The following is a 20847-nucleotide window of genomic DNA, read 5'->3' on the forward strand; positions in this document are numbered from 1 at the left end:
AAATAAGATTTGGGCTGTGTTTCCTTCCTTCTTTTCTTTCCTTCCTTCCAGTTTTTCTCTTCCTTATTGCTCCCTTCCTATCTTCTTTCCTTCCTTCCTTCCTTTCCTTCCTTCCTGTTGTCCTCTTCCTTATTGCTCCCTTCCTATCCTCCTTCCTTCCGGTTTTTAATAAGAGACTGGACAGCCACTTGTCTAAAATGGTATAGGGTCCCCTGCTTGAGGAGGGGGCTAGACTAGAAGACCTCCAAGGTCCCTTCCAGCTCTATTCTAATGATTTCCTCCCTCTTTAAAAATATATTTTTTCACTTAATATAGCTTTATATACAATACATGACTGGTGTAAATTTGAATAACATAAAAACAGAGGACTAATAAATATTTGTCAAAGGAAAAATAAAATAACCAGCCTGGAACATTTTCATTTTTGGGGCTAATTGGTGTATTTAAAAATCTAACTAACAGATGACCAAAAGTAAGTATACATTTTAACAGTTCGCAAATTGTACCTACATTAAGTGCAATCAGGATAATATTGTTGATGTTGACTCTTTCAGATGAGTTTGTGCAAGCATCAATCCCTTCATCTGACAGGTACCTATTTAAAGGAAGGGGGGAAAAATACTTCAGCTAAGTTTATTAGAAATCCAGACTAATAACAATCCAGTAATTGCAAAATGCTGTTGTAATCAGAGATGTACATTAGATAACAATCATTCAATAGACAACGGAGAGGAGAAATTGTCTGATGCAAAGTTCTTAGCACTTCCCAAAGAGCCTCTTTTTAACACAACTCTGTGTTCCGTAAGATACCAGTATGTTATGAATACTGAAACTCACCCCCCCTTTTTTAAAGAACTGTGTATATACAGTTTTTATAACTTTAGTAATTATTAGCTTTTGAAATTATGGATTTGGGTTTTTTTTTAATATATGATTATAGTTCAAGAATAGCAACACCATTGCAATGAAGTTGCAGATACAACCCTGTACAACATGGATGACTTGCACTTAATAGGAAAATAGTCGCTTTTAATCATCTTCTTTTAACAACCCCATAATCCCTTCCGGGGTGGAGTCTGAGCAACTGAATGGAGCTGAGCATTTACTGGCCGGATGTCCTGCCTGTCGCCAATGTGGAGTTTTATTTTTCAGCAGATATATTCTCAGTGGGCCCAGAGAGAGAAATATCTGCCTCTACCTAGGATCAAACACACAGCCTCCTGATTGGGAAGTGAAAGCTCCACTTCTAGGCCACTGTACCAATCAAAACAGTCACTTTTAATGATGTGGAAAATATACAGTTCTGCAAAGGCTAATTGATATGGCATAAAAAATATTTGGAATATTTGCTCCATTGCTTCTGACCTTATCATTTAGATATAGAAGAGCTCAACAATTGAACGGATCAATGTGACAATGTTTTGGTGTCAAAATACATATAATTTTATGCTCGTAAAAGTGATGTACATTAAACAAACAGAATGGATGACCAAACCAACGTTATTTGGCGGGGCTTACGGATAAAGGTGTGTCAGAGTATATTCATGAACTGGAATAGAGCATGGTAACAAGGTCAGCCAATGAATAGGCACAGCAACTAAGTCAGCCAGTGAGGACTGTTTGGAAACTGAAACTAGAAGTGGCCTAGGCGTGGCTCTATATTAAGCTCTGAAGTTCTGAAGCTATGTTGAACTCTGAGTCTGACTATTGAAAATGAAACTGCTCCTCTCCTCTGCTGTGTGTCTTGCTTGCCTGCTGAACTAAAGTGAAACTGGTGTTTGTTTCTGAGCTTGCTGTTCTACTCTGAACCTGTAACATGTCTGCTTCTGTTTGAGTTTGCTCCATGTTGGAGAAATCTACAACTGGTATTGTAAAATTTACTTTATATGTTTATAAATAAGTTAAATGAAGCCTCAGCCATATGTGTTTAATTTTCTGGTGCTGAATTTACCCTGCAATACTCTGAACAAGGTCACATGAAGTCACTTTGATGCACAGGTTAGTGTGCTTAGAGACGACGAATTTTTTCCCCTTAGGTATAGCTGAAGGGATGCTAAGCCTAACCTACCTCGCAGGGTTGTTGTGAGGAAAATAAGCAGAGGGACTGTTATATATGCAGCCTGCTTTAGGTGCACCGATATTTGAGAAGTGAGGATCTAAAACTATCCTAAGACTATTGTTGTAAACATTTCAAAATAAAGCACCATTGCTATGGAGTGGGGAACGCAGACCTCAAAGGTTAAAAACAGCCTTCAATTCCTGAAACAGGATAAAACTAAACAGTTTTCTTTTGTAGTTTCAGAAGTGGCTTTCCACTTCCTGTTGGTCTCCCAACTGATCCAGGGATAGTAATGTTGGGTGCTGAGATCCAAAGTTTTAAACTGGATCAATTTGTTCTATTCCCTGAAGATTGTACCAGTTATTGGCAATTAATCGCAGAAAGGGTGAATGAGTTACAGAGTTAGATTAAAGTTAACACTAGACTTCTTATCTCAGCCATGGAATATGTCAATCATTAATAGGAAGGCAGAAAATGAATTTACCTCAAAGCCTGAATGAAAATGGAAGATAGTTTATTTACCAATCTCTCTGAGAATAACTAGCACAAAGACACCCAATCGGTTTTCATGCCAAGGTAAGACTAGAACTCACTGTCTCCTAGTGATTAGCCCAAAAGTCACCCAGCTAGCTTTCATGCCTAAGGTAGGACTAGAACTCACTGTCTCCTGGTGACTGGCCCAAAGTCACCCAGCTAGCTTTCATGCCAAGTTAAGACTAGAACTCAGAGTCTCCTTGTTTCTAAGCCAGCAGCTCAACCACCATTCCAAACTGGCTCTCGTGAGATCCAAGAATAAATGCTCCATTTTTAACCACTGGGTATATTCTTTGCTCTCACACAGTTTCAATTTAAATTTGATTTAAATTTAAATTTACTGATTTAAATTTAGAGCAGATGACAGATGAGATGCAGCTTTAAATCAGAAACAACTGATGTAGTCGGCAATTCATCAAGACTCTTAACGGTAAAGCCAGTACTGTTAGATTTATACAATTGTTAAGGGCCAACAATGCTGAGCTATTGTAATACAAGAGGTACTTCATTAATATGTTTTGTATAGCATACAGCTATGTTAGTAAAAGCTGAAAAACAGTAATAGCTCCAACAGGAATAATGACATTGGCCAATTTGTTCAACTCCAGATGAGGACAAGCAGTACTGGGAAAATATAATAAGCTTCAAATTAAGTTTCCAGACATATAAATAGCATATTGCATGGCATATAATTTAAGCTGTAACAGTTTAAAAGCTAAGAGAGTGGTCAGTTTAAAAAAAAAGCAACAACATGCAGAAAAGCTGAGTGTAAACATGAAAATGTATTTTATCCAAGTGTTTGTAATTGGAAACTAGAAATTATTACACATCATCACAAAGAGAAGATTAGACAGGAAACAGGTTTGGTACAAGTTACCAAATTTGAATTAGGGCTGAGCAGGTTTGGTTACTTCTACCCACTTCTATGGAAATATAAGCACAGAGTGCTCTCAAGGGTGGGAGAAATTAAGACAAGCTCTTTTCCTTATTAAGAATAAAGTAAAAAGGTTGAAAGAGGGAGAAATCTATAAAATTAAAAAGGACAACGGAAAGAAACAAAGATCAGAACAATAGAGTTGGAAGAGATCTTGCAAGTTTTCTAGCCCAACCTACTCAAGCAAGAAATCCTATATCATTTTAGATAAATGCTTAGGCTGTTGGTTTGAGCTCCAAGCTTGGCAGTTTGGTTGCAAACTTTTTGTCACCATTCGAGGAGACATTGTTAGTGTGCTTTGAGTTGTGCTCGTCTGTCAGAACACAGGTCTTTAGTTATCTTTTTATGAGATGCAAATTAGTCTGAATGTTGTTTGTTGACTCAGAAATATCTTACGACTCAGAAATATCCAAACAAAGACCTGTGTTCTTGTTCTGACCAAGGCTTCCTGAGACCGTAATTAAGCACACGCTTAGTCCAAGCAACTCTCCTTTTATTTTAATACTGGGAATTATGTTCATTCCCAGCCCGTAATGAGTCTCACACAGTCTCTCGACATAAGCACCCACCTTTATCTCTTGAATTGCTGCCAGCAACTAGAGTGCCAAATTAAGTGTAAGAAGCCAAATGGAGTACAAAGTCCACACAGAGCTTCAAGGTTTAATCTGAACAGCATGAACAAAATTGCTTCCTGCAAAGGTTCCTGTCCCTTTGCTCCTCCTTTATGTCTTATGGGAGGGGCGAATCACCTCCAAGCCTTACTCCTGAGTCGCCCCTTTTGTCTTAACTGTTCTTGCCTTCTGGCAGCTCTGCGCATACGCTCACTGGGAACAGGCTCCCCTTGTTCCTCTGCCTTGCTGCTGTCAGATTCTGGAGGCTCCGGAGTCAGCACATAATTCCCAGGTGGCCCTGGCCCCATCTCTGAATCAGACACAGGACCCTCGTCCGAGTCCTCCCCACTGTCCAACTCTGCTGCCATCTCCACAAGCTGCTAGTGGACCACAACAGTTCTGGCAGAGGAGCACAACTCAAAATGCACTGACAACGTCTCCTCGAATGGTGATGAAACATTATCAACCAAATTGCCAAAGCTCGGCACTCAAACCAACAGCCTAACTACCGTTTCAAGTAAATGGTTGTCCAATCTCTTCTTAAAAACCTCCAGTGTTGGAGCACCCACAATTTCTGGAAGCAAGTCATTCCACTTGTTCTGACTGTCAAGAAATTGATCCTTAGTTTCTAGGTTGCTTTTCTTCTTTATTAGTTTCCATCCATTGCTGCCTTCTGCAGGTCTGGAAAATCGATTGATCCCCACTTCTTTCTGGCAGCCCCTTAGTTATTGGAAGACGGCTATCATTTTAGTCTTTCCCTTCATTACACTAGACATAAGAAAGTATCAGTATTCATGCCAAGTTAAGACCAGAACTCAGAGTATCAAGTAAAAGCAGTAACCAAATTTTGTTTGCTTTGGATAAATTGTATCTTATACGGAATGAGACAGTTTCAAAGAACACAAAATCCAAACCAATGAATTGCCAGATTAGAAATACAGTAATCCTCAAAGCTAACATTTTCACCACTTCAGGGATTGAGATAGAGAACTTTAATTACATTACAGTTTGCTGGTTTTTTTTTTTTTGCTTGGCATTCACTGTTACGATGGTATCTGTGAAGGACACTTAAAAGGAACAAAAATCATTTTCTACAGTAAAGCAATAGTTTTAATGGGCCCATAAAATAGTGTTCAAGGTTTCAATATCTTAATGAGTCTTCTATCAAGCTAAATTATAAATGCAAAGAAAAAACGGCAATTACCTTATTTAGCTATAATTAACTTTTCTTAAAAAAATAATAACCGTACAAAAGACTACTGTATGTGAGTTGCAAAATACTAGAGATGGTAGCAAAAAGTTAAAATGTTAGTATTACCGCTGCCATCTAATGATCATCCAAGGGTTTTCAATCCAGACCTGACATTTTTATACTCAAGTGCCTAACTCCATAGTTGTTACCAACCTCCCCTCGCCTCAAGTTTTAAATCTAGCTTCCGTTTATCAAAAAACTGGATGGCATATTTAAAAAAAGTCAAGTTTTAAATTGGACCTTTAAAAAAATAAATTAATAGCCAGAGTTCACTTTACTGCATGATCAGACAAATCACAATACACATTTAAATCTATAGTCGGATCCATATCTTTAGAAGAAATGGAGGCATCCTGATAAGACTACTGAAAAAAAAAGGAGTAAAATCTAATTCTAGGGTCGCTAAGAAGAATCACGTGGCTAAATAAAACAAAGCAATTTTATGCTTTTATTTTGCAAGACTATAGCGATATAATAACTTTATGGTTAAGGCAACCAGGCTAGAAAGCAGGAGACTGTGAATTCCAGGCCTGCCCTAGGCAGGAAAGCAATCTTGGTGACTTTGGGCCGATCACATTCTCTCAGCCCAATTCACCTCACAGGGTTGTTGTCGTGCATAAAATAAGAGGAAGAAACATCAGGCGTGTTTGTTGCCTTATTTATAAAAATGAAGGTGAGATAATAATAAATGCCAATCCTGTAATAGTCTGGATCATGTGCGCGCAACTCCCCCGCACGTCTCCCCCCGCTCATGCGCAGTAGATCTGTCCCGGGCGACCTCGCGTGCTGGCAGAAATGGCACTCCATTCCACTTCCAGCAGGCATGCCACAGGTTCGCCAACACGGCTACAGTTGAACCAGGAGTTACATATATTCAATAATATTGATATAAAGTGACCACTAAAGAAGAACGACATCACAATGTTTCTAATATTCCCAATTCCCCCCCCCCAACTCCCTTCTAGCACTGATGTTGTTACCTAGTTTGGTGATGAAACGTCTGCAAGAAAATAACCACGCTCGGAGAGAGTCATGGATCCCACATTCCCAACTCTATTCTTGGCCCATGCAGGAATCAAAAAGGAAACACCAAGGAGATAAGTAAGACTTCTATTTCTTCACCTTGTCCAGAGAAGCATTTATTTATACTACTTAGCCAGGTACTCTCTACAGATAGTCCCCAACTTACAACTCGTGGTGACCGTTCAAAATCACAATGGCGCTGAAACAAGTGGCTTATCACCATTTTTCACACTTATGACCGTTGAACCCCATGGTCACATGATCAAAATTCAGACACTTGGCAACCGACTCGTGTTTATGACTTGTGTTGCACTGTCCCAAGGTTATGTGATCCACTTTTGTGACCTTCTAACCCACAAAGTCCACGGGGAAAACCCGGTTCACTTAACAACCATGTTACTAACTTAACTGTGGGGGATTCACTGAACAATGGCGGTAAGAAAGCTCATCAAATGGAACAAAGTTGGCTGAACCCCTGTCTTGCTTGGCTACAGAAGTTTTGGGCTCACTTGTGGCTCGTAAGTCGAGGAGTACCCGTATCATTTGGAACGGGCTGCCAAAAAGTGCCAAACTTTGCTCTAACTTTACTTTTTCTTAATTCAACCCAATAGTTCTGTTCATCCTCACATTGAGCAAATAAACCAGTTAAGCACTCTTAAGTGTCTTAAATTCACAGGCACGCTTACACAGAGGTGCATGGGTGTGCATCGGAGTAGTGCTGGCAGTAGTGTTCCCTCTATTGTACAGAAATTGCTGTGATTGTCCAATCTTTCCTAAAACGCAATGATTTCTCCTTGTCCTATAAAACCTCTAAGCAGAATCTTGATCGAATATATAGTTTCTGGCTGGGTTTACAGATGCCTCGAGCGTCGTAAGGATGGGGAAATTACAACTTCATGTTCTTGATGTCAGGATGCAAGAACATAATAGGACAGGTAGTCCAGTTTGTTTAGTGATCATTCGAAGTTACGACGGCACTGAAAAAACTCACGACCATTTCTCACATTTACCACCGTGGAGGCATTTCCCACTGTCATGTGATCAAAACTCAAACGCTGGGCCACCGACTCGTATTTATGACGGTTGTAAGTGTCCTGGGGTCATGTGAGCCGAGCTTCCAACAAGCAAAGTCAACGGGATTAATTCATTTAACAATCAGGTTACTAACTTAACTGCAGTGATCCATTTAACAACTACAGAAAGCAAGGTCGCAAAATGGGGGAAATTCATTTTTATGTCTCGCTTAGCGACAGAAATTTTGGGGGCTCAATTGTGGTCATAAGTCAAGGACTACTTTAGTGTCTCCTGATGGATGCTGTCAAAGGTTCTGAGAAGTCCTGAAATGGACTCTGCCCCAAAAGATTCAATAAATGTATTTCTGGGTCAAGTTTTTAAATTTTATAGATAACAAAACTCTAGTCAAATGTGGCAGAACCCTTAAAACCAGCTCCACCTTCATTCTCACCAATTAGGATACTCCTGATCAAACTGATTACATTTTAATCCACTGCTATGAAAGATGGTTGCACATAACGTCTATCGAGGTTCTCATTCATCCAGGTCATGGTTGTCCCCAAGGTGCTTCCATTTTAAAGGCTGCTAGAACTTTGCGTTATTTTTTTTTTCTTTAAGACGTTTCGCTGGTGAGGAATGGAAGGGATTTATACTCTGCAATCAGCCAGCTATTAATATTCTGAAACTACTAAGGTGAAAAGGTTCCCCCGCACATGCGTGCTAGTCGTTTCTGGTCTAGGGGGTGGTACTCATCTCCGTTACAAAACTGAAGAGCCAGCGCTGTCCGAAGACGTCTCCGTGGTCATGTGGCCGGCATGACTAAACACTGAAGGCACACGGAATGCTGTTCCCTTCCCACCAAAGTGGTCCCTATTTTTCTACTTGCATTTTTACATGCTTTCGAACTGCTAGGTTGGCAGAAGCTGGGACTAGTAACGGGAGCTCACTCCGTTATGCGGTACTAGGGATTCGAACCGCCGAACTGCCGCCTTTCTGTAACTACTACCTAATACTACTACCTATTAACTCTTATCCATAAAGCACACCTGGACCCTTTCCTACGAGAAAGGATTGGAGTCTGCATGAAGCCCAGCAAAGTTACAAAGAGTGAAATTACAGCGATTTCACACAGAAAGGTATTTCAAACAGTAGTTCCCAATCAAAGTAATCTACAATCAAGACCACATCAAAAACAAAACTAATTAAAGTACATCTAATCAGAATCATCAATGGGTGAGCATTAAGTCCAGCCATAAATTGTCCAAATAACATATTATTGTGGCGTTGTGTGGATGCCATTTAAATCAACATTCACTTAAAGTTATGCCATGCCTGATAGGATATAAATTGCAAAGATATGGAAACCACAAGAACTATAGCTAAAAGAGTACAAAGGCATGCAACAAAGAGTTGCAGCCAGTGGGATAAATATTTTTTTAAAAAATAATCTTTTCTTAATCCAAGAAGACAGTTGAAAACTAGTTTCAGTATTAGAGCTATAGATTGTTTAAACAAAAATATTTCTGAGCCATTTATGGATAACATATATAAAATATATATATATATATATATATATATATATATATATATATATATATATATATATATATATATATATATATATATATATATATATATATATATATATATATATAATATATATTTTATATATAATAACTTGACAGCTTTTTGGCTATAACAGAAAACACTACATTAAATGGAGTTACAATGCTTGATTTAAAGTTCTGCATAAAAATATAAGCAGTTATAAATGGAGGATACCAATATCTACCGATATCTAGTCAGGTATTAGTACCACTCTATAAAACCTTAGTAAAAACACACCTCAAATACTGCATCCTTGGTCACCACACTATAAAAAAGATGTTGAGACTCTAGAAAGAGTGCAGAGAAGAGCAACAAAGATGATTAGGGGACCGGAGGCTAAAATACATAAACAGTGGTTGCAGGATCTGGGCATGGCTAGTCTAGTGAAGAGAAAGACCATGGTGACATGATAGCAGTCTTCCAATATTTGAGGGGCTGCCACAGAGAGGAGGGGGTCAACCTGTTTTCCAAAGCACCTGAAGGCCAGACAAGGAATAATGGATGGAAACTGAACAAGGAGAGATTCAACCTAGAAATAAGAACTTTTCTGTCATAAGAACAATCAACCAATGGAACTGAAGTTTCCTTCAGTTGTGGGAGCTTTCAAGAAGAGACTGGACTGCCACCTGTCAGAAATGGTATAGGGTCCACTTGGGCGAGGGTTGGAATAGAAGACCTACAAGGTCCCTTCTAACTATGTTAATCTGTAATCTACTGTAATTTCACTAATGTGTTTCTGAGGAGGATGTTTAAACCAGAAAAGCTAAACAGTTTTTTCTGACATATTACCCATTCATAGCTACTTTGCAAAACTGAGCAGGTTCACTGTGTGTATGAGGAAGGGTTTAACCAAGTCTGCCTCAAAAGGAGAAAAATGAAATGAAACCACTCTGCAAAATTTAATACTTATAAATGCCCCGAAGCCAATAAAAACTGAAGAGTTTCTGATTTTGGCAACACTGATGACAACGAAAATCAAAACCATTGTGAAGATTTCAAGTTCGTCAGAGAAAACATAGAACCACATATCTATTTTTAAAAATATATACCAGGCTTCAAAGTTAGGTACACCAGAGTTAAATTTTGTGAAAGTTTTTGACTTTTAAAAGTTTATAAAACAGTTAAAGTGCGAGCATTACTTCTGGCAGTTTTTTTTTTTAAAGGGTCTCAGATATCAAAAAAGAGATGTCTACTGTATACTTCACACACACACACACACATACAATCAGTGCGTTGGTTGCTTGACGATAACTCTAGTATATTATAACACAACTGGAAAGTGTGCAACCTATATTAACCTGCATTTGACTCTGGTATTATATTTGATTATACCATCCTGCCTTCTTCAAAGAATCCTTTTTCTTTTTATAAATTCGGCTGGCATCTCCCCATGGTCTCCCATCCGAGCCCCGGGATGCAATATAAATAGGTTTTCAAAGACACCGCCCCTCCCCCAAGCCAATAAATGTGTTTTCTCCATCACTGAAATATATGTCACTTTTCCTAGGATGGCCACTCCCTTCTTTGCCATCCCATGAAAAAGTTGCATTTGGTTGAAAGCTTTCAGTTTATGTAACTGTTCAAGTAAGTTCCGAAAGCTTTTAGCAATTTGGTGAGCCCCAGAGGTTGGATGCAGGCCTGGTGCATCAGGGCCTCGTTTGGCTCCATTATCGCAAATCCTCACCAGTAAAACACAAGCCATTTGGAAAAGGAGGCTAATGTTTAAAACATTGTTAAAAAAGTGTAGTGCCGGGCTCTGAAATTGAAAACACAACACAAATGGAAAAGGGTGCAACACACATCAACATGCATTTGGCTCTATTATATTATATGACATAAAATGCAATACAACCTGAAAGGGTGTAACCCAAATTAATGTGTATTTGACTCATATTATAGAAAACACAACTGGAAAGGGTGCAACCCACATTAACATGCATGGGATCTAGTACATGTATATTATATAAAACACAAAACACATTAACATGCATTTGCCTCTTACATTATATAAAACACAACACAACCTGAAAGAGTGCAACACATATGAACATGCATTTGGCTCTAGTGTATTTATTAATAGTATATATTATAAAATGCAACACAATTTGAAAGAGCGCAACCCACATTAACATGCATTTGGCTCTAGTGTATTTATTATAGTAATAGTATATATTATAAAATGCAACACAATTTGAAAGAGCGCAACCCACATTAACATGCATTTGGCTCTAGTGTATTTATTATAATAGTATATATTATAAAATGCAACACAATTTGAAACAGCACAACCCACATTAATGTGCATTTGGCTATAGTATATCAAATGCAACACCTGGAAATGTGCAACACACATTAATGTGCATTTGGCTCTAGTATATTACATTCTATAAAATGTAACACAATTTGAAAGAGTGCAACCCACATTAACGTGCATTTGGCTGTAGTATATTATATTGTATGTCATATTAAAATGCAACACAACTGGAAAGGGTGCAACCCACATTAACACTCATTCCTCTCTGGCATTATATTTTATAATCCCCTCCTGCCTTCCTCTTCCAAGTATCCTTTTTTATATATATAAATTTCCCCCCTGCATCTCCCCGTGGTCTCCCATCCCAGCCCCAGGCTGCAACCCATGTTTACTGCAAGGCTTTCTGGGATGCAACTATGGGAGAAACCAGGAAGGGCCCAGAAACACACCACATTGTTTGGAGTTTATGCGTGTTGTGGGTGTAAAAACACAAAGCAGCCTCGGCCAGGAAGGCGGCCTTTGCAGGTGGTCGCCCCTCCAGGGACGAGCCAGGGCCGACCCTGCTTAGCTTCGCTGACCTCCCGCAGCCACCCGCTCCCCCCCACTGCTCCCAGCGAGCAGCGGCCCTCGCGGCCACGGAGCCAGGACACCGGCCGTCTGGAGAGCGAGCCATCCGGCAGGCAGCCTCCTCCAGCCGGGCACGGAGACCCACCGGCCCCAGGAAACTTACCAGCCGGACTCGGAGAGGGTCGCGGCGGCCACCGCCGCGTCAGCCATGGCGCCGCCGCTCTCTCCCCCTCCCCGCGCAGGGAAACCGAGGCACGGTGGCCGCAGAGGGTCAATCCCGAAAGCGTTTCCTCTCCTCCGCCCAAGTTATTTATAAAAAAAAAAAAAAAAAGAGTGGAGGGGGAGAGGGAGAGAGAGACCCTGCCCCCTCGGATTCGCTCAGGCTGCCGGAAGTCCGAGGCACCGGACGCCAGCCTGTGCGCACGCACCGCCTCCCATTTTTTTTTTCCAGCTTCCGTCCGGGAACCTAGAGAAAGAGAGAGAGAGAGAGAGAGAGAGTCTTCTCTTCCGGCGGGCGGTCCTGGAGCGCGGGTGGCCCTAGCGGATCCTGGCGGAACGGCGCCTGTCTTGGGAGCATCGAAGAGCGTGCAGAGAGAATCCTGCCTGTAGCAAATAAGTGGAGGGAAAAGCAACCAGAACCACGAAAAAAAGAATGATTTGAAGGGTGGTTTTTTTTTCCCTGCGGACCCCGCAAATAGTGGAAAAAGCAAGCAGAACCAGAATCTGGGTCCGAAGGGGGAAAAAACTTGAAATCATCCTCTTTTTTTCGTGGTTCTGGTTGCTTTTTTCCACTATTTGCTGCATGCAGGATTTTTTGTTTTAACCCCCTTTTTGTCTATTTTCTGCCTTGCCTTTTACCCCCAGATGGATGAACAAAAGAGTGCTCCCAAGTCACCACTTGATAAAAAAGCGCCCACAAATCACCATTATACACTCTTTAAAATACAGATCGATTAAGTGGTGTGGGAAGCGCCGCCTCCTGAAGAATGAAATATTAAAATATTAAACATTTTAATATTTAAAAAAAAGAATATTATATTTCCCCGAAGGAGAAATGCAGAAACATATTTTAAGAGGCAGAAAGCATCCCTCAGTCTTTCTTAATAGCCCACAGCAGAGGCCAGCACTTGCAGAGATAAAGAGCTTAATGAAAGAGGAAGCCAACTATCCAGATGGCTCCATTCATAAGCAAAGCAAATATACTGTACGGCAGGCAGAAGTCCATGCAAGAGAGGATATTTCAAAATTCCTTGCAGCAAAGTTTGACAGCTAATAAAAGCAAAGTGGTAGGATTAGAACAAGCAACCCCTTGCCCAATATCCAATACAGGATGAAAGCCATTAGCCACAATAGGAATTGCCTAACACCCTTTTAGAAATGCAAAGCCCTTATTGCACAAATCCCAAACTTCAAAGTTAACAGAAACTATAAAGATCCATCCACCTATTCGGCCATTTGGTCATCTGCCCCAGAACCACAAACCCTGGTGGTTCTGCTTCATCAATAAATGGACATTTTTTTCCCCCAATCAGCCTCCAGCCTCCATTTTATTTCCAGAGTCTTTCTCCAAGCATGGAACTGAACCAGAAGGTTTTTCCTTCCAACAGTGGCAAGCATCAACTGCATTCCATTATTGCATTAAAAAGGGGGGAAACGTTGACAAAAACAGTATTGTAAAACAAGGTGCTGATAAAAACCAGTCACATTTCAATCCAGTCACAGCCAACAGATTGGATGATTCAGTGTGATCCTCTTTTTGTCAAGACATGTTGTGGGGAGAGAAAAAAAATGCTGGAGAAAGTGTTAAATCTGTCACCTGGCACTTCTGAAGGAAAGCAATCAAGATCAAGTGAGGTACTAATACCACTCTATAAAGCCTTAGTAAGGCCACACCTAGAATACTGCATCCAGTTTTGATCACCACACTATAAAAAAGATGTTGAGACTCTAGAAAAAGTACAGAGAAGACCAACCAAGGTGATTAGAGGACTGGAGGCTGAAATGTACAATGAATGTATGGGCATGGCTAGTCTAGTGAAAAGAAAGACCAGGGGAGACATGATAGCATCTTCCAATATCTGAGGGGCTGCCACAGAGAGGAGGAGGAGGTCAAGCTATTTTCCAAAGTACCCAAAGGCCAGACAAGGAATAATGGATGGAAAATGAACAGGGAGAGATTCAACCTGGAAATAAGGAGAAATTTCTCTGACAGTGAGAACAATCAACACATGGAACAGAAGTTGCCTTCGGAAGTTGTGGGAGCTTCATCACTGGAAGCTTTCAAGATGAGACAGGACTGCCATCTGTAAAAAATGGTGTAGGGTCTCCTGCTTGGCCGGGGGATTGGACTAGATGACCTACAAGGTCCCTTCCAACTCCATTAATCTGTTCAGTAAACGAAGGAGTCAGGTACTTTTATTCAGTTACGACGAAAGAAGGCCTTTGCAAAATGCATCAGCCGGGAACGAAGCATTAGCCCTTTGAACGCGTAAGCAGCGAATTTGCTCTGCTCTGCTGGGGACCTTTACCTGTGGACTGCCAAGACCCCCTTTTGAAGCCACAGGTGGCCTTCAAAAAGACACTATCGCTTCAGTATTTTGAGGAGAGATTGCTTCGCTCCTACTGTGCTTTGCAAATTGCAGCTTTTGGAAAAACCTCTTTGCACCAGTCTCGGGCAATCAGGCCTCAGATATATTATTTAGTCTGTATTCCACCGCTTTCCTATGAGATGTCAAGGGATTTTTTAAATATATATTATTATGGTGCTTCTTTGGCTGTTGCAGTGTCTGAACAGCTAAATATCCATGTATCAAGAACTTAATTTTGATATTTATTCCTAATCCCTAATCAAGTTTCTCTGAACGGAGCATGTGTACTAAATCTATCCCCAAACATCTGCAATATACGGATCGGTCATTTGCCTCTGTATTTACAACTGTGTGCAAAGCCCAATCATTTTCTTACATCCTTCCAAACCTGAAGAGAATCTAATATTAGAATATAGAATAACACAGTTGAGAGGGATCTTGGATGTCTTCTAGTCCAACCCTACATCACTTCAGACAAATGGTTATCCAACATCTTTTTTAAAACTTCCAGTGTTGGAGCATTCACACCTTCTGGAGGGAAGTTGTTCCACTGATTTAATTGTTCTATCAGGAAATTACTCCTTAGTTCTAAGTTGCTTCTCTCCCTGATTAGTTTCCACCCATTGCTTCTTGTCCTGCCTTCAGGGGCTTTGGAAAATAGGTTGACTCCCTCTTCTTTGGGGCAGCCCCTGAGATATCGGAACACTGTTATCATGTCACCCCCTAGTCTTCTTTTCATCAAACTAGACATGCCCAGTTCCAGCAACCGTTCTTTTATATGTTTTAGCCTCCAGTCCCCTAATCATCTTCATTGCTCTTCTCTGCACTTGAGTCTCAACATCTTTTTTAACATCGTGGCGATCAAAACTGGATGCAGTATTCCAAGTATGGCCTTAACAAGGCCTTATAAAGTGGTATTAACACTTCATGTGATCTTGATTCTATCCCTCTGTTAATGCAGCCTAGAACTGTGTTGGTTTTTTTTGGCAGCTGCAGCATACTGCTGGCTCACATTTAAATGGTTGTCCACTAGTACTGCGAGATCCCTCTCACAGTAATTACTATTGAGCAAGGTACCACCTATACTGTACCTGTACATTTTGGTTTTTCTTGCCTAAATGTAGAACCTTACATTTTTCACCATTGAATTTCATTTTGTTAGATAGCTCCCAATATTCAAGCCCGTCAAGATTCTTCTCTATCTTCTGGAGTGTTGGCTATTCCTGCCAGCTTAGTGTCATCTGCAAATCTGATCAGAAATATTCCATGTGGAATGGGTGCAATATATCCCTCCTTCATTTGAAAATCTCTGAATGTCATTGTTCTGACCCAGCTCCCAAACGTGCTGTATTTAACTAAATGTTCTCTTTAGTAGGGATGCCAGCCAAGAGTCCAACCAAGTCCATCTGACCAGAAGACAAATAGTTGTCTACCACATCTATTCATCTCCACCCCCTGCCTTTTATCCCCAGAGCTAGGATAGGGCTTCGCTAGCAGCAGTGGCTCTTCCAGCCCCAGGACCGGCCCATAGATTTCCACTGCTCTCCTCTCCTCTGCCTTCTGTACATCCGCACATCAGGCACTGGGCCTAACTGTTCCTCCTCTTTCTCATCAGCCACCTCTGGACCTGGGGGCTGTTGACTCTCCATCTGAGGGCTGACAAATGGCCTAGTCTCTCTCTCTCTCTCTCTCTCTCTCTCTCTCTCTCTCTCTCTCCAACTGGCGACAACCATCATCCACAGATTTTTTTTTAATGTGCTTTTAAAATTATTTTTTTCCACTTTTCTATTTAATATGCAGAATTACCAAGTTTATACTGCTTGTGCCTCTCTGATATTTCAAGTTAAATCACAAAGAACTTTCATCTGATTTTTTTCCCCTTTGGTTGTTGTTTTTTAAATGGTAATTAGGGAAGCTGCAACTGAGTGGGTATCAGGTCGATACCAAGGGTGTACCGTGGCTCTCCTATTTATTTCGGTCTTATTTTTAATTAAACATGTCAAATGCATATTAATAAAAAATGTGTGCCTCAATGAGTCGGAGCAGAGAGTAAATTAGCGGGTCATTTATGTTAATAATTTTGATATTAACTAGAATAAGCAATTGTGCTTGTTATAATAATGGTGGATAGAATTAAAAAAAGAAAAACCCTCTGAAAAGACCAGCTGAAGCAAAGAACATGCCCACTATTACAAGAACCAGCATTCTCTATAGTCCTGTTGGAATAAATATCCTTCTGGGTTCAGTTCCAAGTGGGGAAGAAAGACACTGGAAACATGGTGACTGCTTGGAAAAATGGTTTGATGGTGGACAGGTTCACATGTCTTGGGTGAAGAAAGAAGGAAAGCAAGAAGGCCTGATATGCTGAGAGTGCCTGGTTTTATACCCACTGTTGGGATTTGAATTTGAGCTTGTATTCTGATTAGTTGTCCGACTCCCATGGGGCCATGCAGGGGCAACTCTGTAGGATGTCCTGAGTCCCAGGCTTGGTTGAGCCTTCTTGGATGATGATGTAATGAAAGGGGCTTTGGGCAATTCCTATTATGGCTCTACCCAGAGTAGATCTTTGTTAAGTAAAATAGACGGGCCCAGGCCAGAGTAATGTCCCATTAGCAAAGGTGTGGGGGCTGAGTTTCTGCTTCTGAGTTTCTACTCTTTTTAGGGGAAATATTCTGCCTTTTTAGTATATCCTAAAATATTTCATTTTCCTAGGAAAGAGGTGGGTTTTAACTTCCAACAGTCCCAGAGGTGCTTTTTTCAAGAGGACTTTCGGGGGGTTTTCTTTGAAGATATTTCACTTCTCATCAGTGGTGTTATATAAAATTGTTTACTACCGGTTCTGTGGGCGTGGATTGGTGGGCATGGCAGGGGAAAGATACTGTAAAATATCCATTCCTTTTCCACTCCAGGGGAAGGATACTGCAAAATCTCCATTCCTCCTCACTCCTGGGGGAACAGGGAAGGATACTGCAAATTCTCCATTCCCTCCCCACCCCACTAACCTGCTTTCCAGCTCTGTTCTCCTGTGCAGGGCAACAAAAGAAGACTCAGCCGATCAGCTGGGACTCGGGAGGCAGAGAATAGATGGGGGCGGGGCCAGTCAGAGGTGGTATTTGCGGGTTCTCTGAACTACTCAAAATTTCCGCTACTGGTTCTCCAGAACTGGTCAGAACCAGGGGTGGGATTTAACCAGTGTTACTACCAGTTCGGTCAGAGTGTGTTTGGCCACCTGAAGAGCTGACAAGCACTGCGCATGGGTGCGCAGCATTTGAAAATAATCTTCTTCTCTGATTTTTTCAACCTTAGCTGTGGCATGCAAAGCAGCTGAGGTTGAAAAAGCAGGAAATAAAGGACAGCCAAGAGCCTGGGCAGGCGTGTAGGCTAAACAGATGACCAAAAGGTCATTGCACCATATCAGTTCCATATCTGCTGCTCTTAAGAGCTATCGGTTCTATAGAACCGGTCTAAACCGGTAGCATCTCACCCCTGGTCAGAACCTGCTGACCATCCAAAAAGCTTCTTCAGCTCTAAAGCTTCTTAGATGAAAAGTAAAACTTCTTCAAAGAAAAACAATGAAAGTCCAGCTGCCTCTTGAAAAAGCACCTTTGGGACAAGCTGCATGACTGAGATTCTCCATAGACATTTACATTCTCTATAGCATTCTTTCTTATTTCAACTTTTTGATTAATTCTGGCATCTACTTATCAGGATTTTCTCCAAGTTTAATAGTCTTTCTCTCACCTCCAGTAACCTTTGTCATTAGAGTGTTATTAAAAAATCTGCTCACCCCCAAGAGATGTCAGTGAATGACATTTTCTAAAATTCTGAGGAACAAGCCATGACAGAAACAAGTAGGCAGGTACTTCTTTCTTTAAAATGTCTTTCCGTTTATTCTTGCTCACTTCTAGATCTACACTGTAATTTTTTTTCTGCATTTCTTCCCTTACCAATAGCAATAGGTAAGCAACAAACTTTTCTGCTTAAGAAAGAGGTGGGGAAGAGGAGGGTGGGAGAGGAAAGAGGAGGAGGAGGAGGAGAAAAGGAGGAGGAGGAGGAGGAGGAGGAGGAGAAGGAGGAGGAGGAGGAGGAGGAGAGGAGGAGGAGGAGGAGAGACAGTAAGAATCTAGGAATGAAATAGCAAGCAAAACGTGAATTGTGACACATTATAAAACAGAGTCCAAAAAAAAATCAATTGGTAAACAGACTTTTTCAGCACAGCAGTCTTTGCAAATTAATGGTAATTGAAAAGGATTGATTTATTTGAGGCAGCCTCTGTGAGAAACAGATTCATTTGGGGATTTAATTGATGTAGGCTAGTTTGAATGAAAAATGGTTGTCTTTTTTTTGGGGGGGGGTGTTGTCAACCCTAAAATCATGATCATTATTTTCAAATGTGCGTATTATAAGGTATTCTGTATTTTTGTGGCCTTTTGCCCAATCTCTTTAATTGTCTCACATTTCTCCTCCTGAATTAACTAATAGGTGGGTTTATGTGACAATAATCCTTTGACAAGGTACTCTGTAGTTTGAATAAAAACCAAGTTCCAACTTATCCCGTTAATGTGTTCCACAGTAGGTTAGGTTTTAAGTTTTGCTTAATCCAATTTATTCCTTTTATAAGTAACTCAAGGCAGCAAACACACATAATTCTATTCCTATTTTACCCACAATAACAACCAGGGGTGGGATTCAAAAATCCCAACAACCGGTTCTCTGCCTGGTTGCTGGGTGGGCGTGGCCATGGTGGGCGTGGCCTACTAGAACTTCCAGGACGGCTGTCTTTCACCTTCCCCAGAGTCCTGAGGCTTCCCTCGGGCCTCTGGGAGGGTGAAAATGGCCTCCCCCGGGGTCTGGAGGCCCTCCAGAAGCCGGAAACAGGCCCGTTTCTGGACTTCCAGAACTTCCTGTGGGCCATTTTTTTGCCTTCCCAGAGCCTCCACATGGATCCTGCACTTACCTGCATCCAAATGGGCCATGTGGAGACTTCTGGGAGGGTCAGTGTTCTATATTAGCATACTCCAAAACCTGAAACCTGATTGGTCCACACGGGCCGCAACCTGATTGGATAACTAAACGGCTGTGATTGGCGTGCTTAGATTGGCCGAGCCAATCGCGGGAGATTCAAAGCCCTGTCATTGGTCGCCGTGCCTCGGACAGCTCCTATATGAAGGGCTGCCGCGAAGCGCAGGTCTTTGTACAGAACTGTATACTCAATAAAGAGCTGAATGTTCACTTTTGGTCTCGAGTCTCTATGGGGACCGATCTACCCGATCAAACAGTCAGGGTGGGGTGAGCGAGGCCAGACGGTCGGCTCAACTACTGGTTCGGCAAACCAGATGTAAATTTAACATCCGTCCATCTGAATCGGCATGAATTGGCTGAATTCCACCCCTAACCTTTTGAAGTGAGTTGGGCTGGCAGTGTATGATTAACCCAAATTCAGCCAGCCAACCTTCATGTCTTAACACAGGATTCTAACTCTGAGCTTTTATAGACTTTTGACAATATTCCTGAAGTTTAACGATCTTTTCTAACCAAGTAATGAAATTAATTTATAACCGATACTTCCAAACAGCAAACATAGGAAATAAAAAAAATCCCGGTTGAATTATAGTCATACTGAGATTGCATGAAAGAGAACAATATTTATAATCTGGTTGCTTGGCAGTGTCTGCATGTCACGGAAATATTTTAGATCTCTTCTACAGTTACCACATGCGGTTTTTAAGTGTAATTGCTGAATATTTGTCAACACACTAAGACAGGTTTTGACAGGTTAAGCCAAGGAAAGCAATAAAATTAATTTAGGAAGTGAAAATAAGATTTGCCTCTGCTGTTATTTGTTGCTGGAGGCATTACAGCTTTTGTCAACTGTGGTCACCGTTAGAAATATAGGTGGTCAGACATATTTGTGATAAGTGAGTTAGACAAATGTACCAAGGTTTTGAAAGCCAGTTCAGACAAGCTGCTAGGCAAGGAGAATTTAATTCTAGATAGCGGTGCCTAAGACTTGGTTGTAAATAAAGTGAAGAATAAATGAAACCCTGGCCCGCCCTTTTCATAATTAAATATTAATGTTTCCATTCAAGTAATGATCAGGTTCATATTACATTCAGGAACCCAAAGGTACTTTTTCAGAAAGCAACTGGACTTTCTGGTTTTTCTTTGAAGACGTTTCGCTTCTCATCCAAGAAGCTTCTTCAGCTCTGACAAGACAGTAGGGAATGGAAGGATTGATATTCCTTGCAGACAGCTGGTCATTTGCATCTTTTTAGAGGGTCATGGAAGCACTTGGAGGTTTATCTGCATCCTCAGGGTCACCTGAGTAGTGTTAATGGTTCCTGTAGTCTGCAGTCCCTCCAGAAATCTGTTCCTACTCCCACACCATTCAATGGATGTTCAT

The 20847-nt window shown here is 41.0% G+C and overlaps 1 protein-coding gene across 1 annotated transcript in view; it reads right to left on the reverse strand.

Moving 5' to 3' along the window:
* TDRD3 (tudor domain containing 3) overlaps window positions 1–12092 on the reverse strand; it is a 64839-nt gene extending 52747 nt beyond the window's left edge. Inside the window, exons 1-2 of the mRNA XM_026673487.2 lie at window positions 12020–12092; window positions 511–595 (exon numbers count right to left, since the gene is read on the reverse strand). Coding sequence (XP_026529272.1) covers window positions 511–595; window positions 12020–12066 — 132 coding nt within the window. The 5' untranslated portion in view covers window positions 12067–12092. The remainder of the gene's footprint in view (window positions 1–510; window positions 596–12019) is intronic.
* Between the last annotated feature and the right edge of the window lie 8755 nt (window positions 12093–20847).

The sequence above is a fragment of the Notechis scutatus genome, chromosome 5 (genome assembly GCF_049901735.1).
Source record: "Notechis scutatus isolate UNSWTSFEM ecotype Mainland chromosome 5, rNotScu1.2, whole genome shotgun sequence".
Taxonomy (NCBI): domain Eukaryota; kingdom Metazoa; phylum Chordata; class Lepidosauria; order Squamata; family Elapidae; genus Notechis; species Notechis scutatus.